The sequence below is a fragment of the Oncorhynchus keta genome, chromosome 17, assembly GCF_023373465.1.
Source record: "Oncorhynchus keta strain PuntledgeMale-10-30-2019 chromosome 17, Oket_V2, whole genome shotgun sequence".
NCBI classification, from domain to species: domain Eukaryota; kingdom Metazoa; phylum Chordata; class Actinopteri; order Salmoniformes; family Salmonidae; genus Oncorhynchus; species Oncorhynchus keta.
In genome coordinates, this window is record NC_068437.1 from 40,124,123 (window position 1) to 40,151,114 (window position 26,992).

General features: G+C 45.3%; 1 protein-coding gene across 5 annotated transcripts in view; it reads right to left on the reverse strand.

Annotated features, from left to right (window-relative positions):
- Positions 1 to 26,992, reverse strand: part of LOC118395826 (tetraspanin-9) — a 318,797-nt gene that overhangs the window by 153,566 nt on the left and 138,239 nt on the right. For 2 of the 5 annotated variants that reach the window (XM_052466039.1, XM_052466040.1), the window contains one exon: positions 11,287 to 11,366. The exons of 1 other annotated variant lie outside the window; for it this stretch is intronic. In XM_052466039.1, coding sequence (XP_052321999.1) covers positions 11,287 to 11,349 — 63 coding nt within the window. In that variant the 5' untranslated portion in view covers positions 11,350 to 11,366. Of the gene's footprint in view, positions 1 to 11,286; positions 12,426 to 26,992 lie in introns of those variants that run through there. 2 more of the 5 variants (XM_052466037.1, XM_052466036.1) reach the window with 2 other exon arrangements.

Genomic DNA, 26,992 nt, shown 5'->3' on the forward strand with positions numbered 1-26,992 from the left:
CCATCATAAGAAGTTTCATGTCCATTCTAATATTCTAATTCCTAATTCTATGGCTACATCAAACACAGGATACTGAGTGCGTTACGGTCTGCAGCCAAGGGGCTTCAAAGCCAACTGCCCAAAATGATTAACTTAATAGCAGAGAGGTAATCCAATCAAAACCAAGTTATCGCTCAGCAGACCAAGTGGAAAGAAATTGTCCCAGCTTTCTCCCTCAGAGTTGAGACTGAGCTGGTGCGGCTAGGGGCATAGATATTTCCTTAATTTGCCTTTGGGTGACAGAGGAAAATGCTGAGTAGGGCGAGGCAAACGAGCTAGTCTAACATTCTACATTAATTCACTGCAGATTAGCGGAGTTAGTGGAGGCATGAGATAAAGACAAGTTTCCAAGCACCTCCTACACTAATATTTTTCTGTAATTTCAACCGTAAAATACTGTAGAATGCACAGTAAAATAGCGTAAATGTCTTTTACACCATTAATGCTGTAGGTTGTATGCCTCCTGTGAAATTACTCTAACATACAGTAGTTTATGCCTACAGCAGATTCAAATGATCCGTTTCTGGTGCCAACCTCATGCTGTCAGGTGAGACACATGAAGCTCAGACTATTTTAGTAAATATCTTTGTGAAGTGGAATAATGTCTTTAGCAGCTAAATTACCGTATTAAGCTGGCAACTTTGGTGCCAATATGATGCTGTACATTTACAAGGAAAATCTTTCCAGTTTACAGTACAAGGACAAGCATGGGCACACTTTATACTCAACACTTATTTGCATGAAGCTCCTTAGTAAATATTGTAGCACAATAAAACATACTGAGAGTCCCATTATTCTGGGTATTAAAGGTTGGGGATTTTTGTAACAATGTAAAAACAGTGCAGTAGCTCTGAACGAAAGAGGAACCTGACTGTCTGAAAAGAAAAGTTACCTTGATACTATATCAATAAAGTTAACGCAACAAACCGACTGAGAAATTATTTAAACAGTAGACAAATAATCTGATATAACTCTTCGACAAACTACACCCCCCACCAACCCCCCTATCTACCGCCCCCAAACCTCCCCAATCCCCAGCCTCTAGGCACCCCTGGAGTGAAACATACGTGCCCATATCCCATTTGATCTGCTACACGAGCTAATGAGCTCTGCAGAGGTACACTACGCAGCAGTGTGATGATCGAAGGAGCGGGGTGGGTGGAGATGGGTAAATTAGACTGATCTCCTCAGACACTTAGTTATTTGACACAGGCAGGGAGAGAGGGTATAGAATGGGGATATTCAAAGAGCAGGTTAGTGTAGGAATATTGAGCCAAGGCTTTGCCATCTCCTGTGGGGGTGCTAAATACAAAACGTATAATAATTAAATGCATACGTCAACGATTCTTCTTTGTAAATGTAAAGAAATGAAATGCAAGGTCCAATGCAGGAGGATCAGATATGTCATGTCCATATTTGTAAAAATGGACATGACAAGATGATGTGCTTTTGTACTGTTACGGATGGATATGAATTGTCTTTATTAACCTAAAGTATTGATCGATTTAGCTTCTCAATACTTTAATAAAAAAATATATATTTTCACCTTTATTTAACCAGGTAGGCTAATTGAGAACAAGTTCTCATTTACAACTGCGAGCTGGCCAAGATAAAGCAAAGCAGTGCCACACAAACAGCAACACAGAGTTACACATGGAATAAACAAACGTGCAGTCAATAATACAATAGAAAAAGAAAATGTCCAAATGAGGTAGGATAAGGGAGGTAAGGCAATAAATAGGCCAGAGTGGAGAAATAATTACAATATAGCAATTAAACACTGGAGTGATAGCTGTGCAGAAGATGAGTGCAAGAAGAGACACGGGTGCAAAGGAGCAAAATAAATCAAATGAATAACAGTATGGGGATGAGTTGGATGGGCTATTTACAGATGGGCTATGTACAGGTGCATTGATCTGTGAGCTGCTCTGACAGCTGGTGCTTAAAGTTAGTGCGGGAGATATGAGTCTCCAGCTTCAGTGATTTTTGCAGTTCGTTCCAGTCATTGGCAGCAGAGAACTGGAAGGAGAGGCTGCCAAAAGGAGGAATTGGCTTTGGGGGTGACCAGTGAAATATACCTGCTCGAGCGCGTGCTACGGGTGGGTGCTGCTATGGTGACCAGTGAGCTGAGATAAGGTGCTTTACCTAGAAAAGACTTATAGATGACCTGTAGCCAGTGGGTTTTGTGAAGAATATGAAGCGAGGGCCAGCCAACGAGTATCAGGCGTGTGCGTACTTGTGGTGAAGTTAGGTGCGGGAGCGCAGAGAATTGTGAACAGGCGCACACTTTATTACGTCAGGCGAGATATACAGATTGACGCAGCTGCGTCAAAAACCTCCTCCAGCCAACAAGGCAAAGTGTATAGCGTGCACAAATGTCACACAACATAAATGTATAGAACAGATTAATAAATACATGTAGTGTGATTGGGAAATGCAACCAGGTGTGAATGGAACAAGACAAAACCAATAGATAATTGGAGAATGGAGCGGCGATGGCTAGAAAGCCGGTGACGTCGACAGCTGAACGCTGAACGCTGAACGCTGCCCGAACAAGGAGAGGAGCCGACTTCGGCGGAAGTCGTGACAACGAGAGCATACAGGTCGCAGTGGTGGGTAGTATATGGGGCTTTGGTGACAAACGGGTGGCACTGTGATAGACTGCATCCAATTTGAGTGTTGGAGGCTATTTTGTAAATGACATCGCCGAAGTCAAGGATTGGTAGGATGGTCAGATTTATGGGGGCATGTTTGGCAACATGAGTGAAGGATGCTTTGTTACGAAATAGGAAGCTGATTCTAGATTTAATTTTGGATTGGAGATGCTTAATGTGAGTCTGGAAGGAGAGTTTACAGTCTAACCAGACACATAGGTATTTGTAGTTGCCACATATTCTAAGTCAGAACTGTCCAGAATAGTGATGCTGGACGGGCTGGCAGGTGTGGGCAGTGACCGGTTTAAGAGCATGCACTTAGTTTTACTTTCATTTAAGAGCAGTTGGAGGCCATGGAAGGAGATTTGTATGGCATTGAAGCTCGTCTGGAGGTTAGTTAACACAGTGTCCAAAGAAGGGCCAGAAGTATACAGAATGGTGTCATCTACGTAGAGGTGGATCAGAGAATCACAAGCAGCGAGAGCGGCATCATGATGTATACAGAGAAAAAAGTCAATCGGAGAATTGAACCCTGTAGCACCCCTATAGAGACTGCCAGAGGTCCGGACAACAGGCCTCCGATTTGACACACTGAACTATGTCTGAGAAGTAGTTGGTGAACCAGGCAAGGCAGTCATTTGAGAAAGCAAGTCTGTTGAGTCTGCCGATAAGAATGTGGTGATTGACAGAGTCGAAAGTCTTGGCCAGGTCTATGAAGACGGCTGCACAGTACTGTCTTTTATCGATGGCGGTTATGATGTCGTTTAGGACCTTGAGCGTGGCTGAGGTGCACCGATGACCAGCTCGGAAACCAGATTGCATAGCGGAGAAGGTACGGTGAGATTCGAAATGGTCGGTGATCTGTTTGTTAACCTGTTAGTCCACTAGGGGCATTATTTCATTTTTGGATAAAAAGACGTGCCCGTTTTAAGCGCAATATTTTGTCACGAAAAGATGCTCGACTATGCTTTGAATTGATAGTTTTGGAAAGAAGACACTCTGACGTTTCCAGAACTGCAAAGATTTTCACTGTGAGTGCCGTTGAACAAAAGCTTCAGGCAAAACCAAGATGTTTGAGCGCCCAGGAAATGAACAGGATTTCTGAAGCTACGTTTTCCATGATCGCCTTATATGGCTGTGAATGCGACAGGAATGAACGGACACCTTCTATCGTTTCCCCAAGGTGTCTGCAGCATTGTGACGTATTTGTAGGCATATCATTGGAAGATTGACCATAAGAGACTACAATTGCCAAGTGTCCCGCACGGCGTCTGCGTGGAAATTGGTGCGCAAAAGTCAGCTACCAGTATTTTTCCATCCGAATCAGAGAAGAATGCAGGCTTCCAGGGACGGCATTTCAATGAAGATATATATGACAAAACACCTTGAGGAATGATTCAAACAACGTTTTCCATGTTTCAGTCGATATCATGGAGTTAATGACTGAATTTTCGGTTAGTTTCGGTAGCCAAATGCATAGTAACAAAACGGAACGTTGTGTCCTACACAAGAATCTTTCAGGAAAAACTGGACATCTGCTATGTAACTGAGAGTCTCCTCATTGAAACATCTGTAGTTCTTCAAAGGTAAATTATTTTATTTGATCCCTTTGCTGGTTTTTGTGAATATGTTGCGTGCTAAATGCTAACGCTAAATGCTCAGCTAGCTATCACCACTCTTACACAAATTATTGATTTTCTCTGGTTCTAAAGCATATTTTGAAAATCTGAGACGACAGGATTGTTAAGAAAAGGATAAGCTTGAGAGCAGGCATATTTATTTCATTTCATTTGCGATTTTTAGAAATCGCTAACGTTGCGTTATGGTAATGAGCTTGAGGCTGTAGTAACGCGACCGCATGCGGGATGGGGCGGACTATGAGGTTAACTTGGCTTTCGAAGACCTTAGAAAAGCAGGGTAGGATAGATATAGGTCTGTAGCAGTTTGGGTCTAGAGTGTCTCCCCCTTTGAAGATGGGGATGACTACGGCAGCTTTCCAATCTTTGGGAATCAAAGATGATATGAAAGAGAGGTTGAACAGGCTAGTAATAGGGGTTGCAACAATTTTGGCGGATAATTTTAGAAAGAGAGGGCCCAGATTGTCTATCCCAGCTGATTTGTAGGGGTCCAGATTTTGCAGCTCTTTCAGAATATCAGCTATCTGGATTTGGGTGAAAGAGAAATGGGGGAGGCTTGGGCAAGTTGCTGTGGGGGTGAAGAGCTGATGACCAGGGTAGGGGTAGCCAGATGGAAAGCATGGCCAGCCATAGAAAAATGCTTACTGAAATGATCACTTATTGTAGATTTATCGGTGGTGACTGTGTTTCCTAGCCTCAGTGCAGTGGGCAGCTGGGAGGAGGTGCTCTTATTCTCCATGGACTTTACAGTGTCCCAGAACCCTTTGGAGTTTGTGCTACAGGATGCAAATGTCTGTTCGAAAAAGCTAGCCCTTGCTTTCCTAACTGCCTGTGTATATTGTTTGCATATCACAGGGGCTATTCGATGCTAATGCAGAATGCCACAGGATGTTTTTGTGCTAGTCAAGGGCAGTCAGGTCTGGAGTGAACCAAGGACTATATCTGTTCCTGTTCTATATTTTTTGAATGGGGCATGCTTATTTAAGATGATGAGGAAAGCACTTTTAAAGAATTACCAGGCATCCTCTACTGACGGAATGAGGTCAATATCCTTCTAGGATACCCGGGCCAGGTCGATTAGTAATGTGTTACTTAGGCCATTCGTAAACAGCACAAGCCTCATTAATCAGTTTGCATGGCGGTATTGGAATTCCATGTAAGAAGGCATCATGAATGATTGAAAGCTGGTTTCAGGATTTCAAACAATTCAGTGCACCTCTATTTCAGCACAACCTATACATCCCCTAGCAGTAAGGGATTAAGGTAACTTGTGATAGACTTCTGGTGAGAGAGGACATCAGTATGGTTGTTACAATTTGAAGTCCATTGGGGCCGAGGGGCTGTGGATTAGTGAACTTTTTAGCACTCTGTGAGGGCCGAAAATAGCAGGCAAATTGCTTCGACACCTTGTATCGAAACCCGTGTTATGGAGGAATGGGACAGCATGAGTGAAATGTTTACCAAGGCAATGCTTTATAGAGTTACCATTCAACTAGGAAAGCGCACGCACGCACACACACACACACACACACACACACACACACACACACACACACACACACACACACACACACACACACACACACACACACACACACACACACACACACACACATTGAAACTGTCAATAGGTTTGAAACTATTTTATTTGGGTGGTGGCTAGCAACATTTAAAACAAAAACGTCAACTTAAATACAGAAACTCCAATCAGCTAAATCACAGCAAACCCAATCTTGCTGTCCGACTCATAGTGTGTCTTCCAACATGTCATCCAAATGGCATATAAATAAGCAAGCATAGGAATTGATGAATGGACAGTTGGTTTCTCTACTCCCCTCACAAAAGATTAGCTTCGATATCACCACTGCTTTGGCACTTTATAAGGATGGTGAACGGACATTTATTCTCTAAATATAAATATCAAAATGAGGATTTGCTTTTGATATATTATAATAATGACAGAGTGGTGGGATGTGGGCTCCAGGCTCACTGCCCTCCCTAACAAAGGAAGTGTTAGAGAAAGGAAGGAAACAGGGAGGTTTTAGGGAGAAGGAACCGATTAATAGTGGAGGGAGTGAAGGAGGGCAGAGCAGACCGGAGTTTCTGTCAGACAGCAGAGAGAGAGAGAACACAGAGCAGGGGGCTGCAAATACACCAGCGCCAGTCTGCTAGCTGACACACATGCTGGAGGAAATCACAGCCAACAGAATCTTGCTGTGTGTCAAACCAACATGTAGTCCAGTCATCACTGTCTTTTGAGCAAAGCCACTGTGATTCAATGTGATTGGCATAAACATTGGCTTTATTGCTGGCGCTGTGTCACCCGAAGGAGACTTTCAATCCCGACTACTAACCCACCAGATACTCTGACCTGCCCCCCGCAGCTCAGACTAACACTAATCCACATAAGTAAGAGAAGCCAGATGGTCAACAACTGCGGAAGAGGCCTGGAGATAAGTGCATTGGACATGCCTCCTACTAGCACTGACTTTGGTGGTAGCTACTTTCCTGAGGAAAATGTATTTACTATGACTGATATATGTGGTTGTCCCATCTAGCTATCTTCAGATGAGTGTACTAACTGTAAGTCGCACTGGATAAGAGCATCTGCTAAATTACTGAAATGTAAATGTAAAGTGTGGAGTGCCTGCCGTTGTTTACCTTGTGCTTCAAGTTACCACTGTAAGCCCTGTGGAGGGAATGGAGGATGAGGGAGTATAGCGAAGCTGGTGTGCGGCTCAGGGGAGGCCAACTCCGCTCCAATCTGAGGTGTCAGAGCTGAGGCCCTGGGCAGGTAGAGTATCCTTTCCCCCAGTTCCCATGCTCCTCTGTCTGTCCCTGAACTGGGGTCCACCACAGGCTTCAATCAGTCCCACCCCTGCCTCTAGACAGAGGGGCATGGGAAATGGGGACAGAGTAAAAAGCAGCCCTGTATCCTGACACACCTGGGATAGAGCTGCTCTCCCTGTGGCACTCGCAAGATTACTCTACGTGCCCAGGGCCTCAGCTCCGACACTCCAGATTGGAGTGTCGGAGCCGCACACCAGCTTCGCTATACTTCCTCATTCTCCATTCCCTCCACAGGGCTTACAGTGGTAACTTTAAGCACAAGGCATGCGCTCGCACGGGATGTTCTCCAATGCTGGAAGGGAGGCCTGAGTAAAAAAGTTTGGGAACAGCTAGTTTAAAGCACACTTTTACAAGTCTCAGTCATAAATGACAGCTCCAATAATGGTGAACGGGATGTGAGAACAACAGGCTTGTAGAATCATGACCATTTCCAGTTTTCAGTTCATCGTCACTGGTAGGGGGTCCTGCGTTCTCTGGGCATTACTGACTCAAATGAACCAAATGAGCCGAAAGATTTGTACTTTTGACAGAATGACTCGAAGATTAGAGTCCGTAAAAAAAGCCAAACTTCCCATCACTAGTTCTAATGTTGTTTTTGTTACAAAAGGGGTGGCTACTTGCAATATGCTCCAGCATTCAGCATACTTATTTACTACCTGAAAATTGAGACACACCGTGTCCTTCCTTCCGCAGCTGTGGGAGCAGGGTCAGTGGTATCCCTTGGCTCCTTGATCTGATCTATAGTCTATATAGGCTAATTTTCAAAGTAGCCTATTTTGCATTGCTAACCAAATATAATCTCAGCGACTGTTCAAACAGTAAACCAAACAACAAGACACCACCCAAAAAGGTATTGTGTTGAGAAGCAATAACTAGTGATTAGGGAAAGGGGGATACCTAGTCAGTTGTACAACTGAATGCATTCAACTGAAATGTGTCTTCCGCATTTAACCCCACCCCACTCTGAATCAGAGAGGTGCGGAGGGCTGCCATAATCAACATCCAGGTCTTCGGTGTCCGGGGAACAGTGGGCTAACTGCCTTGCTCAGGGGCAGAACGACAGATTTTTACCTTGTCAGCTCAGTGACTCGATCCAGCAACCTTTCGGTTACTGGTCCAACGCTCTAACCACTACAACTGCTATAGCCAACTAGCTAGCAATGTGCTTTTTTCTCTGTGACCAAAAGATGTTTTATTTTTCTATTTGAACTGATATGGGAATGAATACACAACCAGCATATCAAACTGGGATAATGTTTTAAGTTACACCAGGAAGTATACAAATACTTGCTAGCTAGCTTGCGAGGATTTCATGTTACCAAAAGGTGTCCGCCACTCTAAAAATCCCACTCCATCCACGTGCACCCACACACGTAGATCAACGGTTTAGTAACCTTTACTCTCCCCAACCCCAGGAGGGTACATGCAGTGGTAACCTTTACTCTCACCAACCCCAGGAGGGTACATGCAGTGGTAACCTTTACTCTCACCAACCCCAGGAGGGTACATGCAGTGGTAACCTTTACTCTCCCCAACCCCAGGAGGGTACATGCAGTGGTAACCTTTACTCTCCCCAACCCCAGGAGGGTACATGCAGTGGTAACCTTTACTCTCCCCAACCCCAGGAGGGTACATGCAGTGGTAAACTTTACTCTCCCCAACCCCAGGAGGGTAGATGCAGTGGTAACCTTTACTCTACCCAACCCCAGGAGGGTACATGCAGTGGTAACCTTTACTCTACCCAACCCCAGGAGGGTACATGCAGTGGTAACCTTTACTCTCCCCAACCCCAGGAGGGTACATGCAGTGGTAACCTTTAGCCAACCCCAGGAGGGTACATGCAGTGGTAACCTTTACTCTCCCCAACCCCAGGAGGGTAGATGCAGTGGTAACCATTACTCTACCCAACCCCAGGAGGGTACATGCAGTGGTAACCTTTACTCTCCCCAACCCAAGGAGGGTACATGCAGTGGTAACCTTTACTCTTACCAACCACAGGAGGGTACATGCAGTGGTAACCTTTACTCTCCCCAACCCCAGGAGGGTACATGCAGTGGTAACCTTTACTCTCCCCAACCCCAGAAGGGTACATACAGTGGTAACCTTTACTCTCCCCAACCCCAGGAGGGTACATGCAGTGGTAACCTTTACTCTCCCCAACCCCAGGAGGGTACATGCAGTGGCAACCTTTACTCTCCCCAACCCCAGGAGGGTACATGCAGTGGTAACCTTTACTCTCCCCAACCCCAGGAGGGTACATGCAGTGGTAACCTTTACTCTCCCCAACCCCAGGAGGGTAGATGCAGTGGTAACCTTTACTCTCCCCAACCCCAGGAGGGTACATGCAGTGGTAACCTTTACTCTCCCCAACCCCAGGAGGGTACATGCAGTGGCAACCTTTACTCTCCCCAACCCCAGGAGGGTACATGCAGTGGTAACCTTTACTCTCCCCAACCCCAGGAGGGTACATGCAGTGGTAACCTTTACTCTCCCCATCCCCAGGAGGGTAGATGCAGTGGTAACCTTTACTCTCCCCAACCCCAGGAGGGTAGATGCAGTGGTAACCTTTACTCTCCCCAACCCCAGGAGGGTAGATGCAGTGGTAACCTTTACTCTCCCCAACCCCAGGAGGGTAGATGCAGTGGTAACCTTTACTCTCCCCAACCCCAGGAGGGTACATGCAGTGGTAACCTTTACTCTCCCCACTCCCTCCCTCCTACTCCTCCTCCTCCTCCTCCTCCTCCTCCCAGTGTGGAGCTAGAGCTGCAGGTTATTGACGTGGGGGTTTATGTTCACCAATAGGGGTTAAGTACAGATTTAGCAACACAGGCCCCGGGAAAGTGAGGGCAGCACTGACACAATGACCTCAGCCGCCATCCATCGGTCCGGCCTAGCCTCTGATCCCTCCAGATTCCACACGAACTGTAAACACACCTTGCCTGATCTGAGCCTGCCTTGCCAATCAGACAGACATACCCCTCTGGCCCTACGTGGATGTTTTGCCCTTGAGTTACATTGGAATCTGCTCTGTGCTGTGGACAGTTGATCTCACTATAGTTCAGATATAATGTGCAGCAGCCTGGAGCCTGAGCCTCAGATGTGCCCCAGATTGCAGGGTGCACGTAGTAGGCTAGTGGTGACGTTATTGGAGATGTAGACCCTGTTGTGTTGTGATGTTATTATGCTTCGCGCATGATTGGCTCCACACAAAAGACTCTGGCCCATCAACTAAGCCCCCGTAATCCACTGGTTCAATATTCCAGGGGATGCCCACTGTCACAAACAAAACAACAGATGCAAACGTTATGTCCACTGAAATCAAAACTGGGATATTTTGATTAGATTGGATGATGGGTGGAAGTGCTGTTAAAGGTGTAAAACATATAGAAAATCCAGCTACATTTGTGATTTTCAATTTTTAGTGACACGGCCCAATCTTTAAATCCAAAACATAAAAAAATGTCAATGTGTGAAATACAAAGTAAATAAAAACCACAAATCAGATTAATCCTATCTATCTTCACTTCAGTGGCTCACCAAAATGAATGGAAACATTCATTCATTCATAATCAATCCACAGATATGTCATGCTTCCATCTCATACATGTAAGCAATGCCACCTGTCCTTTGCCTAGACAACTTAACACGCTAAATACTCATAATGTTTGCAGTAAATCAGCAGCACCTATGAGGACCCATGTTGTAAAGCCATCTGAATGAGTGGCAGCCCCAGCAGAGCACACACAGGGAGACATGGTGCAGCAACCATTTCAACGACTCAATGACAACCAGGAATAGTAACATGCAAATTATTATGAGCCCCAGCATAAATCTTTCTCTCACATATGCCTGAAGAGAAATCTTTAAATGATCAGTATATCAGTTTACAACTATTATGTAATATGGCATTTTATCATCTTGTCTTGCTCATATGACTGTTAAACTAATGACTACTACTTTTACATTTGTATCTGCTGAGTAACTTGTCAGCATCACACTGCTTCTACATCCATACAGATATATAACTAGCACCCCAAAAAAGAGAGAACACATGATGGAGAGATGTGAAAGAGAAGAACAACATAGTAAAATAATGCTTTGCTTACCCAGAAGACGAGGTTGAAGAAGAACATCATGTACTTCAAACAGCAGAGACAGCCCCGTGCCATGTTGTACTTCTTGAACTCTAAAAGGAACACAAATGATAGATCCAGGTAAAAGACCACGTATTTGCTGCCTTTGGGCGCCGTGTACTTGTTATTGCTGCTCTTGTCTCCTCCGATGTTGACGCTGGTGTCAGCCGCTGTCCCAACCTGCCCCTGTGCCGTGGTACCGCGCGGCCCCGTAGAGCCGTAGAACGCACCGGCGGTGAAGCCGCGGCCGCCGAATGGGCGGCCAGACGTGGAGTCGCGGACAAAGTCGGAGTCGAGGCTATCCACGGATGGGCTGCGGTGAATGGCTGACTCCTCACTGCTGGACTTCTCCATGCTCTTGGGCTAACACTGCTGCTGAGGGGCTCTCTACCGTAACACACTCTACCATGTCTCAGAGATGAGAGGACACAACTCTCCCCCTCCAGCAGTCTCCTCTCTCCCTCTCTGATCTGTACTGGTTCTTTCCAAGCCCAGAAACTCTGAATCTTTCTATCCCCCCAACAATGGCACGACTAAACTGTATTGGGTAAGTAAAAGGAAGACACAGGCAATATTCCCGGCTCTATGTGTCGTCTGCCCGGTGTCCAATGTCTGCTCTCATGCTCCTGAGTTGGCCATGCAGAGAAGTCCTAGTCCAGCGTGGAGCATTATTACCCTGATGAGTTACAGCAAAGCTACGTCCTTGAGTCAGTAAGTTTCAATAGTGTCCCCTGGATCTCCACACGGCTGTGCTGTGTGTGTGCCTGTGAATCTTTCTCTCCAACTCTCAGCTGCTCCACTTCTTCCTCCCTACTGCTGACCTCAGGACTGATTTCTGCCTGGGGAGCTGGAAACTTTTGCCCCCCCCATACAACACAATCCTGTATCTGTATTCCTCTCTCCTCTTCTTCTCCTCCTTTCCTGCGCTCACTCAGTCCTCTGTGCTTTGCGCTCTCCAACGTGCTGATGATAATCTGATTCAGTTATTCTCTCTCTCTCTCTCTCTCTCATTGTACAATTCTGTGCTCAGCTGCTCAGTCCCCCGCTCTCTGCCTGTGCTGTCAGTCGCAGTGCCGTGGCTGATGTGTGCTATTACCGGCAAGATTCATCTAACAGGCATTCCCTATCCTATCCCCCTTAACTAGAGCACTGCCCTTGTCCCCCCTCTTCTCTCTGCTCTCCCTCTTACTCTCTTGCTCCCTGCCTCTCATCAACCCCTCCCCACTGCTGAGGGAGCAGCCAATGAGGCAGTTGCAGGCGGCTACAGACAACCCGGGCTCCTCCCCTGTGCTCCGACCATGTCTTTAATAAGCTGATCATAACACAGCATTGGCTATACAAGTTCATTAATTTCCTCAGTGTTGTCTGTGCAAAAAGCATGAGTCCAAGGAAACGTGTTGGTGGTGTGGGTGAAAGGTGGGGTGGACTTCTCTGGCACAGTCTGATAAAACCTTCAAATCTGTGATTTCATTGAGACACTTGATATATTTACGCTCAATTAACTTTCCCAGTGGCTATTTATTTTCTATTTGTGAAAGGCTGGATAAGATGACATCAGAGCACGATCATGATTAGGAGGATTACTTCATGCAGACTTGCAGAGGCTATGTGCAGCCTTGTCACAAAATCGTCAGTTGCACAATGTCGGCTCACTTCCATGCAAGGAGCACTGATAAATTGGCAGAGACCCAGCCTTTGGAATTATTGCACCATTTCAAGCATGGAAATGGGAGAGTGGCTTAAAGATACTCAACACTTTCCTATGGAAACCCAGGGTCAAACACCGACTCTCTCAGTTGTTTCACACATGGAGCTGACAACATATTACAGCTCTAATATTCTAGAGCTGCGTCCTTACATTTATCTAACCCTCTGGTTTGAAATACAATGTCAGAAGCCTAAATGTACATGATCTGTGAACAAAGAGAAAAATGCATTTTACCAGATCAGATATCAACCCCCCCCAGATCAGATATCAACCTTTTTATACAGCGTTTGACTTTCCTTTGTTATGCCACATCTTTTCCTTCAGAGAGCTACCGTACAAACAACAGCAATACCATTATCTGTCCAACCACTCACATAGCCCTTTCACTGGGTAGGGTTTGTGAAAACAGCCTAATCTTTACTCTGTACTGCTGTGCTGTGGTAACGGTCCCTCTCTCTGTCAGCAAGGTGAGGTTGAGTGCTCGTGATGGCTGCAGCTCAGAGATGGATGGAGCAGAGTTCCAACTGAATGGTCTTAAAGTAAACCCAGTAATGCCCTGTATATACAGAGATACACTGATCCATGTATCTTGTGTTTCTACAGAGTATACACGGCTCTAACAAGTCTGACATCCTGGAGCTTGATGGTAGTGGTTGGAAGACAACACGAGACCACATCACATTATACTAGTCTTAATCAGCCAGGAACAATGGAAGTGTTCCTCCAAATCACAAACCGTTAAACCATTAACATATGTCTTTTTTAAATGAGCAATACCATACTTAAAATGACACAGGTCTATAATTATAATGAAGTAGTATTAAAAGGTATGGAACTGGCAAACTTCCTATTGCTCCCAGTACTACCACATCTTTCTGGTCAGCGTCGCTGTTCACGTCATCCTGGTGTGGGATGAGAATTATGAAAGCAGTCCCACACAGATAGAACAGGGGATATTTGACCCAGAATACTCTGTCCCTGGTGGTGCCATGGAGAGCTGAAGAAGCATTGGCTCAGCTCCCGTGGGTCATCTGATCACAGCCCGCCAGGACCTTAACTCTTAATTCAATATGTTGTGTGTCAGTAGCCGCCACCTCAGAGGAGGACATGCATTCATCAGAGGGCTATTGGTATTTGTATTTATTATGGATCCCCATTAGCTGCTGCCAAAGCAGCTGCTTCTCTTTCTGGGGTCCAGAAAAATTAAGGCAGTTTATACAATTTTAAAACATTACAATACATTCACAGATTTCACAACACACTGTGTGCCCTCAGGCCCCTACTCCACCACTACCACATATCTACAGTACTAATACTAAATCCATGTGTATGTATAGTGTGTGTGTGTGTGTGTGTGTGTGTGTGTGTGTGTGTGTGTGTGTGTGTGTGTGTGTGTGTGTGTGTGTGTGTGTGTGTGTGTGTGTGTGTGTGTGTGTGTGTATGCATGTGTCTGTGCCAATGTTTGTGTTGCTTGGGCCTCTTAGCTTGCATGTGCTGCTGATGCCTCGACCAGACACAAGGGCACGTTCCTCCTCTCACTCCCTCCTGAGCCAAGCCCAGCTCAGCTCATCGCCATCCACTCAACAGAAGAGAACAGAGAGGCATGGAGCTCTGAAGTCCTTTATTAGGCAACAAGAGGTTACTCAGAGAAACTCTGGAGAGACAAGGTCTATAGCATAGAGTCAGAGGAGTGGGCAAAGGAGCAGTGGAGATACAGTGTATAGATGTGGTACAGCAGAGCAGGCTTGGACAGGGATTCTTCATTCTAACTTTCCCTCTGATGCTGAATAAACCTGGCAGCTCCTTCTAAAAAGGCATACTGGAAGGCGAGCTTCGTGTTCAGTAGAAATTCATCTTTGAATCCTCCATTTCAGGGCTCTTCTAACCAAGACACTGCTGCTTTTCTATCATGGCCTGAAAGAGTATAACAACAACATACAAGTAGAAATGTAAATATTAAATGGACAGTGTTGGTTCTGGCATATCTGTGTGGAGCTCTATTGAACTAAAGCTTATGTAGTCTATCCAACATTGCACCACCGCCAGCACAACAGAAACAGTAGGGGGTGGCGGGCTAGTTCTTATTTATTTACACAGGAGGATGGTGGCACCTTAATTGGGGAGAACGGGCTCATGTTAATGACTGGAGCGGAATAAGTGGAATGGTATCAAATACATCAAACACATGGTTTCTATGTGTTTGATGACATTCCATTTGCTGGTTCCTGTCACGTTCTGACCATAGTTCTTTTGTGTTTTCTTTGTTTTAGTGTTGGTCAGGACGTGAGCTGAGTGGGCATTCTATATTTTGTGTTTCTATGTTGGGTTTGTTGTTTGGTCTGATATGGTTCTCAATCAGAGGCAGGTGTTTGTCATTGTCTCTGACTGGGAACCATATTTAGGTAGCCTGTTTTGTGTTGGGTTTTGTGGCTTGTTGTCTTCTGTCTTTGTGTCTATGCACCAGATAGGACTGTTTCGGTTTTCACATTTGTTGTTTTGTATTTTGTAGTGTTCTCGTTTATCGTCTATATTAAACATGTTGAACACTAACCACACTGCGCTTTGGTTCTCCTTCGTCCACAGAAGAAAGCCGTTACAGTTCCAGCCATTATTATGAGCCGACCTCCCCTCAGCAGCCTCTTCAATAATTAGACCAATAGTGCAAAGTTGTCTTAGGTGGATTGTTTCTCCTTAAAACTATTGGAAGAAATTATAAAGAAAATATACATCTGTAGGATTACGACTCAGGCAACTGCTCTTAATGGAATCCAAAACCATTTTCACATGAAGAAATTAGATGTGTGATCGATCACAAGCCAAAAAACAGCTTTATTTTGTTTTACAATGAACAAAAATATAACAATTCCAAAGATGTGGTACCCTTCCAGGAACTGGGTTACAGTGCACAAACTCAGCAAAAAAAGAAACATCCTCTCACGGTCAACTACGTTTATTTCACCAAACTTAACAATTTGTAAGTCGCTCTGGATAAGAGCGTCTGCTAAATGACTTAAATGTAAATGTAAATATTTGTATGAACATAACAAGATTCCACAACTGAGACATAAACTGAACAAGTTCCACAGACATGTGACTAACAGAAATTGAATAATGTGTCCCTTAACAAAGGGGGGGGATCAAAATCAAAAGTAACAGTCAGTATCTGGTGTGGCCACCAGCTGCATTAAGTACTGAAGTGCATCTCCTCCTCATGGACTGCACCAGATTTGGCAGTTCTTGCTGTGAGATGTTACCCCACTCTTCCACCAAGCCACCTGCAAGTTCCCAAACATTTCTGGGGGAAATGGCCCTAGCTCTCACAACCAACAGGTCCCAGACATGCTCAATGGGATTGAGATCCGGGCTCTTCGCTGGCCATGGCAGAACACTGACATTCCTGTCTTGCAGGAAATCACACACAGAATGAGCAGTATGGCTGGTGGCATTGTCGTGCTGGAGGGTCATGTCAGGATGAGCCTGCAGGAAGGGTACCACATGAGGGAGGAGGATGTCTTCCCTGTAACGCACAGTGTTGAGAATGCCTGCAATGACAACAAGCTCAGTGACGGACCCTCCACCTCCAAATCGATCCCACTTCAGAGTACAGGCCTCAGTGTAACGCTCATTCCTTCAACGATAAACGCGAAACCGACCATCACCCCTGGTGAAACAAAACCGCGACTCGTCAGTGAAGAATTTGTGAACAAAATTTGAGAGAAATATGCTTTTTGTGCTATGGAAAATGTCTGGGATTGTTATTTCAGCTCATGAAACATGGGACCAACATTTTACATGTTGCATTTAAATATATTATATATATATTTTTCAGTGTAGTTTGGATATTTAAAGGCAGTCATGAATCCATTTTGAAGGTGCTTATTGAGTTGTAATGATGTCCGTTACATCTACAGTCATAATACCGTTTAGACATTTAACACGGTTTCAGGCTCAAACTCATACAGCTTTGCTGACTCTGTGACCCTTGATGAACTCTCTCAACTGCCTACAGTATTTTAGGAGTCTGTTTTAAACTTGAGTAAAGAAAAAGTTTGCCCATCCCTGGCCTAGAGTGACTTACAAGCAGGAGCAGGGAGACAATTCTAAAGCCTTGCTGGAAAATCACTGCTTTGCTTTCTACTGCATATGTTAACTGAATGCGAGGGGGAAAATCCAAAGCAATCTCCTAAACCCCAGGATTCACAGCAGGCAGAAAGGGGGATACCAACTGATCTATGAAAATAGAGGTCAGCTCTTCAACATTCATTAAAACCGGTATTTTCGGTTCCTGCAAAAAAGAACGAGTCTTTACCCTATAGCTTACCACATACTGTATGTGTGCCCTATGTATGTGTGTCCTATGTATGTGTGTCCTATGTGACATGTGATAGTAGATCATCTCCAGTGTGAAAGTCTCATGGAAGACTGAGCGTGAGTGGAATAGGATGACAAAGGGCCTGTTCGCCCATACTATCTCAGCTCTCATTCCCCTTGGTTATTCTATACACTATATACACACTGGGGCTGAAGCTGTTGCTGTGTTCATGAAGGACAACATGAAGGACAACATGGAGGACATGTCAGGTGATAAAACAGCCTAAATGGACCACACACTTACAGGAACTCAAATGTCACCAGGGGCCAAACAGAACAAACAAGAGGGGGTCATCCCTAATTTGTCAGACACCAGTCAGTCTCCCGTGTGTCTGGTACCCCCCTGACAATCATTCCGGCTGGCTAAAGGTTATTATACATAGAAATATGTATAATAATAATACTGTCCTGTCCATCCTTGTCAGTATGCTAACAAGCTATATTCTGCCTGGCCCAGTTTAATTGACAGACAGACGTCAATCCAATCTGATATGTAGGATTCTGTCTTGGCCTTTTATGATAAAGTCTGACATCCATGTAATTGAGCAATGAGACGATAGCAGACATTGTAAGTCCATCACCGATGACTTAAAACAATAAAGTTGATAAAGGTGTCTGGAGAGTGTAACTAAATAGGGATTCATGATGCTCCTTTCCTCAGCAGACCCAAATAGAGGATCATAGGCAACATCCGCACTGAGTTAAAGGCAAGAGCTGCCCTTTCCCACTGCTGAACTGCACTGTTGTTTAAGCGCTTGTAAGTAAGCAATTCATGGAAAAATCTACACTTGTTGTATTCGGCGCATGTGACATATAAAGTTTGACACTAATCCGGACCCTTATAAGAAATCCAACTATTCCCTCAGATGAACCATCAAACAGGCAAAGCGTCGATATAGGACTAAGATTAATACCTACATGTTTCAAAGAGATAACCATTGTCCCTATGCCCAAGAAAGCAAAGGTAAACTGCCTAAATGATTACCTCCCCGTAGCACTCACGTCGGCAGCCATGAAGTGCTTTGAAAGGCTGGTCATGGCTCACGTCAACACCATTATCCCAGAAACCCTAGACCCACTACAATTTGCATACCGCCCCAACAGATCCACAGATGACGCAATCTCAATTGCGCAACACTGCCCTTTCCCACCTGAACAAAAGAACACCGATGTGACAATGCTGTTCATTGACTACAGCTCCACATTCAACACCATAGTGCTCACAAAACTCATCAATAAGCTAAGAACCTGGGGACTAAACACCTCTCTCTGCAACTGGATCCTGGACTTACTGACTGCTACTCGCTGTTTATCTATGCATAGTCACTTTAAAAATTACCTCAACTAACCTGTACCCCTGCACATTGGCTTGGTACCGGTACCCTCTATAAATAGCCTCATTATTGTTATGACATTTTCTTGTGTTACTTTTTGATTATTATTATGATTATTTTTTAAACTTTAGTTTAATTAGTAAATATTTTCTTAACTCTATTTATTGATCTGCATTGTTGGTTAATGGCTTGTAAGTAAGCATTTCACAGTAAGGTCTACACCTGGTGTATTTCGGCGCATGTGACAAATAACATTTGATTTGATTGGATTTTTAGTGTGTGACAGTAGGGGTGAGCTCCCAGGAAATCAGTGTACATGTATGGTTGTGTTGTTAATTAAGCATCAGACATTTGAAATAATGTCAAGAGTTGCTACTCGTGAGAGAAGTTTGTTTGTGGTTGTTTAAAAAAAGATGGCAGTGTTAAAGTGAATTTCTCACGCATTTTCACAAACACACTCAACCGTGATACACACAGGTGGAAAACAGTGAAAAACAGTGGAAAACAGTGGAAAACTCCCACCTGACATCTCCCATATTCCGACTACACGAGAAGACACATATTTGTGCCCTCTTGTCAACCAGAGAGTGAGGAAGCTATAGAGATGACAGAGCACACAGACCTCACACAGATAGAGAAGCCATGTCCCCCAGTCTAAACAGTAGACATGCAGGCAGATCCATCACACAGACCTCACACAGATAGAGAAGCCATGTCCCCCAGTCTAAACAGTAGACCTGCAGGCAGATCCATCACACAGACCTCACACAGATAGAGAGGCCAAGTCCCCCAGTCTAAACAGTAGACCTGCAGGCAGATCCATCACACAGACCTCACACAGATAGAGAAGCCATGTCCCCCAGTCTAAACAGTAGACCTGCAGGCAGATCCATCACACAGACATCACACAGATAGAGAAGCCATGTCCCCCAGTCTAAACAGTAGACCTGCAGGCAGATCCATCACACAGACCTCACACAGATAGAGAGGCCAAGTCCCCCAGTCTAAACAGTAGACCTGCAGGCAGATCGATCACACAGACCTCACACAGATAGAGAAGCCAGGTCCCCCAGTCTAAACAGTAGACCTGAAGGCAGATCCATCACACAGACCTCATACAGATAGAGAAGCCAAGTCCCCCAGTCTAAACAGTAGACATGCAGGCAGATCCATCACACAGACCTCACACAGATAGAGAAGCCAGGTCACCCAGTCTAAACAGTAGACCTGCAGGCAGATCCATCACACAGACCTCACACAGATAGAGAAGCCAGGTCCCCCAGTCTAAACAGTAGACCTGCAGGCAGATCCATCACACAGACCTCACACAGATAGAGAAGCCATGTCCCCCAGTCTAAACAGTAGACCTGCAGGCAGATCCATCACACAGACCTCACACAGATAGAGAAGCCAGGTCCCCCAGTCTAAACAGTAGACCTGCAGGCAGATCCATCACACAGACCTCACACAGATAGAGAAGCCAGGTCCCCCAGTCTAAACAGTAGACCTGCAGGCAGATCCATCACACAGACCTCACACTGATAGAGAAGCCAGGTCCCCCAGTCTAAACAGTAGACCTGCAGGCAGATCCATCACACAGACCTCACACAGATAGAGAAGCCATGTCCCCCAGTCTAAACAGTAGACCTGCAGGCAGATCCATCACACAGACCTCACACAGATAGAGAAGCCAGGTCCCCCAGTCTAAACAGTAGACCTGCAGGCAGATCCATCACACAGACCTCACACAGATAGAGAAGCCAGGTCCCCCAGTCTAAACAGTAGACCTGCAGGCAGATCCATCACACAGACCTCACACTGATAGAGAAGCCAGGTCCCCCAGTCTAAACAGTAGACCTGCAGGCAGATCCATCACACAGACCTCACACAGATAGAGAAGCCATGTCCCCCAGTCTAAACAGTAGACCTGCAGGCAGATCCATCACACAGACCTCACACAGATAGAGAAGCCATGTCCCCCAGTCTAAACAGTAGACCTGCAGGCAGATCCATCACACAGACCTCACACAGATAGAGATGCCAGGTCCCCCAGTCTAAACAGTAGACCTGCAGGCAGATCCATCACACAGACCTCACACAGATAGAGAAGCCAGGTCCCCCAGTCTAAACAGTAGACCTGCAGGCAGATCCATCACACAGACCTCACACAGATAGAGAAGCCAGGTCCCCCAGTCTAAACAGTAGACCTGCAGGCAGATCCATCACACAGACCTCACACAGATAGAGAAGCCAGGTCCCCCAGTCTAAACAGTAGACCTGCAGGCAGAGCCATCACACAGACCTCACACAGATAGAGAAGCCAGGTCCCCCAGTCTAAACAGTAGACCTGCAGGCAGATCCATCACACAGACCTCACACAGAGAAGCCAAGTCCTCCTTTTCTCTCCTGAAATACAACACATGCTACCAAAATATCAGTCTGTATCAAAATAAGACAATTGGCATTCAATAAGGCAACATGTTTGCAATGTTAAATACTATAGTTTATGATGCCTGGAGTTGTACTGTAGCTCACATGAATTCAAAGATACACAAAAGAGATATGGTTCGTGACAGGGATTCATGATTATTATGTTGATCAAAGGAGGAGGACAGCTAAGTCCTCTGGACAGTGGACGAGGTAATGTAATATTTAAAAGGCCCATAACAGTATATGGAAGAATGGAACGTCAGCAATATGAATCTTATTCAGTTCAGGGGGAAATCAGTCGAGTGTTGAAGTCAGGCCCCGGTCATCTATTTATTGGCTGTAAGGTCATTTAAAGTTCACTGTAAGCCTTCGAACAGTGTGTGGAAACCATCCATTCGTCCTCAACATGAGCTAGATTCAACTCTTAGATTCTGAAGATTTGCGATTTCATTTAGCATACTGTGGATAACTCAAAGGTTCACGAGAAAGACACATGCACAGATGTGCACATGGATGTACACTCGGACGTACACACTCGCAAGCCCACACATTATTATATTAAATAGCCCCTTTGTGCAGGAAAAATGGAACAAAACAAAGCAAAGCAGTATATGCCTTTGAATTAAATGGCATTTTCAGGCGAACAATGCACACACTGCTTGACAAATGCATCCCTGAGAGCTACTGTCTGTGATAAATGTTGAAAGTTGTGGGTTTCCTACCCTCTGCCTCCTCTCTGTAATGCCTTGAATCCATTGTCTTGCAGAAACTGGCGACCAAGGATATTTGAAGCCATCAACCAAGCAAACCTACATGAGTCCCTACACACAGCCAGTGTGGCCTGCAACTGCAGAAGGTGGCCTGCAACATCAATGTGAGATGCAAAGCTTTAAAGCTACAATCTGGGATTTGTTTTAGCTTTAAGAGACAGGGATCTCTTTTTAAAAGGTCATTATCAGTTACACTTGCCATGATGGATGCCTATCCGTCGGCACGCTTACACAAATCTAATAAAACACACTCCGGAAATGAACGATGGAAAAAAAACACTTCCACTTCTATAGTTAGTGACAGTGGGTTAAGTTACTGGCCCTAGACTAGTAGGAGAAAAGGCGAATGATCCGGGGGGCTTTTATTTTCGTCCGGTAGGGAACAGAGAGACGGATAAAAGGGGATGTGGTCTACGCCCCCCTGGCCTCACCGCATGGAACCATCTGTAATGTAATCGTCTCTCTGGGCACATACTTTCATCCCTGTTTCATTCCTGTTTCCTAAGAACCTGTGGATGCTGTCCAGCCACGACCAAAGCCTATTTAGGGCTCTGGAGGTAAGTGTTTATATCAGCAGTCAGTCTGGGCTCGCCCGCAGATGGAGCCCTCTGTGAAGCAGTTTTCCTGTGGCGTCGCTCAGGCAATCCGACACATATTTAAATCTCCTCTGTTTTTCAGGGAAACAAGTTACAGGACACGGCATGGGACAGGGATAGAAATACATACACCATCCTGGGCACAGGCTAGGACGCTATAGAGAGAGATGGAGTGGGAAAGATAGAGAGAGGAACGTTAGAAATGGAAGAGAGAGAGCGAGACAGAGAGAGAAAGGGGTTCTGACCTGGGTCAGATCCTTTATTAACCTGATGGAAGAGAAGACAAGAGGAGCCCTAAAGATCCCTCTGTGGTTTCCACTAAGGCTCAGACTATGGAGTCTATGGCAAATCCCATTGATCTGTAGTGTTCGGATCTCTGTCTGTCAATGGTTCAGGAGGAAGGGGTCAGCTTGCTGAGAGGTCACCTTGGTTTAATATGGAACTCCTACAGTGGGAAACAGCTGGTGACACCATGTGTGGAGCAGTTTGTGGAGAGTGTCCTATAAATGAGAGTTAGTCAATAAGACCAGGCGGAACAGGGTGGTATCTATAGGATACAGGACACAGCGCCGAAAGGTCAGGTGAATCACAACGATATTTCAGGGGCTGTCACCTGCAATGCAAACAAAGGAAGGGGTGTCGACACGCCACTGTGTCGAAAGAGTGAGGGATGCGGGAAAATGGAGGGAACATGCGTCCATCTATTTGTTCTGTTCCGAGAGGATAGACACAGTAGCTTGATGGCTAAGGACATTTCCCATTGTGCTCCTGCTCCACACCACATATAATGGCATTCCTCAAGCCTCTAATACCCCCTGTTGTTGGCTGCTCTGATTTACTATCCTATGTCGTATATCTCACAACGCCATACTATTAGCATATCATTGGATAATAAAATACCACATGCATGCTCACATAGAGTACTACCCCAAGGGATGAGCGCCCTACTGATCATAGAGAGGGACCCGGCAGGCACAGACAGCTTTATCTATATGAAGAATCTAAAGAGCCTTCTTCTTGTCCACTCCAACCAGCCCACTGGCACTGATGCCTGACTGCTACAAGCAAACAGAGAAGTTCCCCTAGAAGTGCCCAGGCTCTCAGACCCACGAGCTGGGCAGCAACTCCCCTCGATATGGCCCTCTGTCAGCAGCCTGTGTACTGTGAACTGTGTATGTGTGCGTGTGCATGTGGTTGTGTGTTTGTGTACTGGGAGCTGGCTCAACCCTGGCCAGTATGGCCCTGGGTCAATCTGAGCAGCCACACTCTCCTGGCCGTGCACCCATGGACAGACAAACACAGGGCAGCCAGGAGACCAGATCAGCAGTAAGCAGTAACCATGTCACAGCTCCCCAGATACGTTCTATTTGGATAAGCATTAGAGAAGTCACCCAGTAGGGCAGGGTTCATCAACTAGATCATTTGTACTCAGCAAATTGACGCAAGAAGCACAAACAGATATTGTATTTGACAAAAACATCATCATTTCAAACCTTGATTACATTGGTACACAATCACATACAGTATGTCTTTCTATTTACCAGTGGAAATATTTGGGAATAGATTTCCTACATTAAAATCATTTTGAGGTGAATTCCTGTAACCATGTGCGCTGAGAGTTGGGAAGCAAGTTCAGGGAGTGAGTGTTTTAATCAAATAAACGGAACATAATACAAAACAAGAACCTGGAACAACACACAGATACGAAACAGAAACAATAACACCTCAGGAAAGGACCAAGGGGAGTGACAGATATAGGGAAGATGGAGTCCAGGTGAGTGTCATGAGGTGAAGGTGCGCAAGACGATGTTGACAGGTGGGCGGGATAATCAGCAGCCTGATGACCTAGAGGCCGGAGAGGGAGTATACGTGACAATTCCTAGTGATTTTACAGTGTTTTATTTGGGGGGCCAAATAGAATCGGCCACAGGCCGCCAGTTGATGATCCCTGTAATAGGGGATTATGGGGCTGGACCAAGGAAGAGGCCAGCCCCCCTCTCTGACAGGGACATGCTCCACTATTGATATGAATTCACAACTGCTGCTAATAAACCTGCCATGGAGATGAACCCAGTCACAGGAAATACTGTATGAGGCTGTAGAAGGCTCCCAAGCACAACCGGAGATTCACTCAATGAAGTGCTTCATCTGACAAAGTGCCCTCATTCAGAAAGTACCTGTACATGAAATTCCCTGGTGGCTTCAAACTCCATACCAAAGTGAAACACCAGGCCAAAGAAACTAGTTGATTACACTGTAAAGTGAAAGAAAAAAATATTTAACGGATGCATGTTTTATGCAACGCGCACTTATGGGTAAAAACTAGCCTCTTCACCTCGCTGCCTCTGTGCATCCACAGAGATCCCAGCAGCAGATGTCTCCGTGTGAGGTTACCGCCGTAGCTCTTTGGTGTGGAACAACTTCGGGATGAACGCCATCACCATCCAAACCTGCTGAATACCAAAGAGCATTGCCCTAATCTGTCAACACAAAACATTTACCTCACACTTTCTCTCACACTTTCACTCCTGCAGCCTCCCTGTTGATTTCCAGAAGGTAAATAAAGAGCCGATACAGAAAACTGAGTTTTTTATTTTACACTCCTGTTAGACAGTGATATGAATATTGAACAGAGTCCACGGTTAACATCTGATATTAAACTAACCAAATTATGGAATAATCAATTACCCACACATTTATTCATTTCCCTCACAAAAACAACTCTGTCCTGCTAATAGGCAGTGTATATGAACATATTGTGCATGGCCCTGACAGATGTTCTTAATTAAAGTCTGCAGAAGGAGGAAATTCTCTTGAGGGCTTAAGTTTAAATTAGCTCAGGCTACTTCTGTTATTACACTAATACGTACTGTGCTGAAGGCTCCCAATTTCACACAGCCCTCTGAGCATTGTTGATTCTAAATGGACTTCTTCTTGCACTTCAAGCAAGCAACCTCTTTATCGTTTCCCAATACATGGGACGGTGGGAAAGTACATTACATATTAATGTTTTAAATACATCCATATATACATTACACACAGCTATAGGTAAATAATAAGGGGCAAATTAACATATCCTCTTGGCGGATTGCTTTGAGTGAGATTGGGTACAACAGCTCTCCAAAACTTCAGAGGAAAGTGGCAGGTGGGGATAGGCATGCAAACCCAGTCTGCCACTCTGTCATCAAATTTAAATCACTCTCAGGAGCACAAGTTCTCTCTCAAAATGATTGAGGGCCATTAAGTAGCTTCCCCCAGAGTGCCCATGGCTTAGGATTATAATATCTACCTCCCATGTGTAAAAACCATGATCTTGCATCTTGAAAAATTAACCATGTTTGAAGAATTTCCAAGACGCACTCAGGGTGTCTTTGATAGTTCAAACCAAGCCTATGATTCTGATGCAGACAGGCACACTTCTGCCATTATAAATCTAGATGAGAGAGAGAGAGAGAGAGAGAGAGAGAGAGAGAGAGAGGAGACCCGCAGGCACACTTCCTCCATTATAAATCTAGATGAGAGCGAGCGAGAGAGAGAGAGAGAGAGAGAGAGAGAGAGAGAGAGAGAGAGAGAGAGAGAGAGAGAGAGAGAGAGAGGGGGAGAGAGAGAGAGAGAGAGAGAGAGAGAGAGAGAGAGAGAGAGAAAGAGAGGGAGAGAGAGAGAGGGGGGAGATAGAGAGAGAGGGGGAGAAAGAGAGAGAGAGAGAGAGAGAGAGAGAGAGAGAGAGAGAGAGAGAGAGAGAGAGAGAGAGAGAGGGGGGGACCGCAGGCACACTTCCTCCATTATAAATCTAGATGAGAGCGAGAGAGAGAGAGAGAGAGAGAGAGAGAGAGAGGGGACCCGCAGGCACACTTCCTCCATTATAAATCTAGATGAGAGTGAGAGAGAGAGAGAGAGAGAGAGAGAGAGAGAGGGAGAGAGAGAGAGAGAGAGAGAGAGAGAGAGAGAGAGAGAGAGAGAGAGAGAGAGAGAGAGAGAGGGGGAGAGAGAGAGAGAGAGAGGGGACCCGCAGGCACACTTCCTCCATTATAAATCTAGATGAGAGCGAGAGAGAGAGAGAAAGAGAGAGAGAGAGAGGGGACCCGCATGATTTTACCATTTTAATGACATGGCTTTCTGGATGGAGACACATTGGATATGTACATTATGCAGTGTGTGGTTTTCCTGCAGATCTGGAGGACCCGGCTGGATGTGATACTGTTCATTGCCTTGAGTCGTCCAGGTAAAAATATTCTGCAGCTGTTGCTGTAGTGCCGGATGACAAGTCACAGCACACGGGCATCTAATAAAGCCTAAGTCACTTCCCAACATGCAGCACACCGCAGGCTTTAACTACACACACCATTAGAAATCAGATACAGTGTCTAAGACACAACCTGCCTACAGAGATACTGTATGTTTAATGCAGGCGTGTCCTCAAGTTCCTCTTCAGACATTGACCTTCACTGGTGAGAGAAAACAACTTGGGCC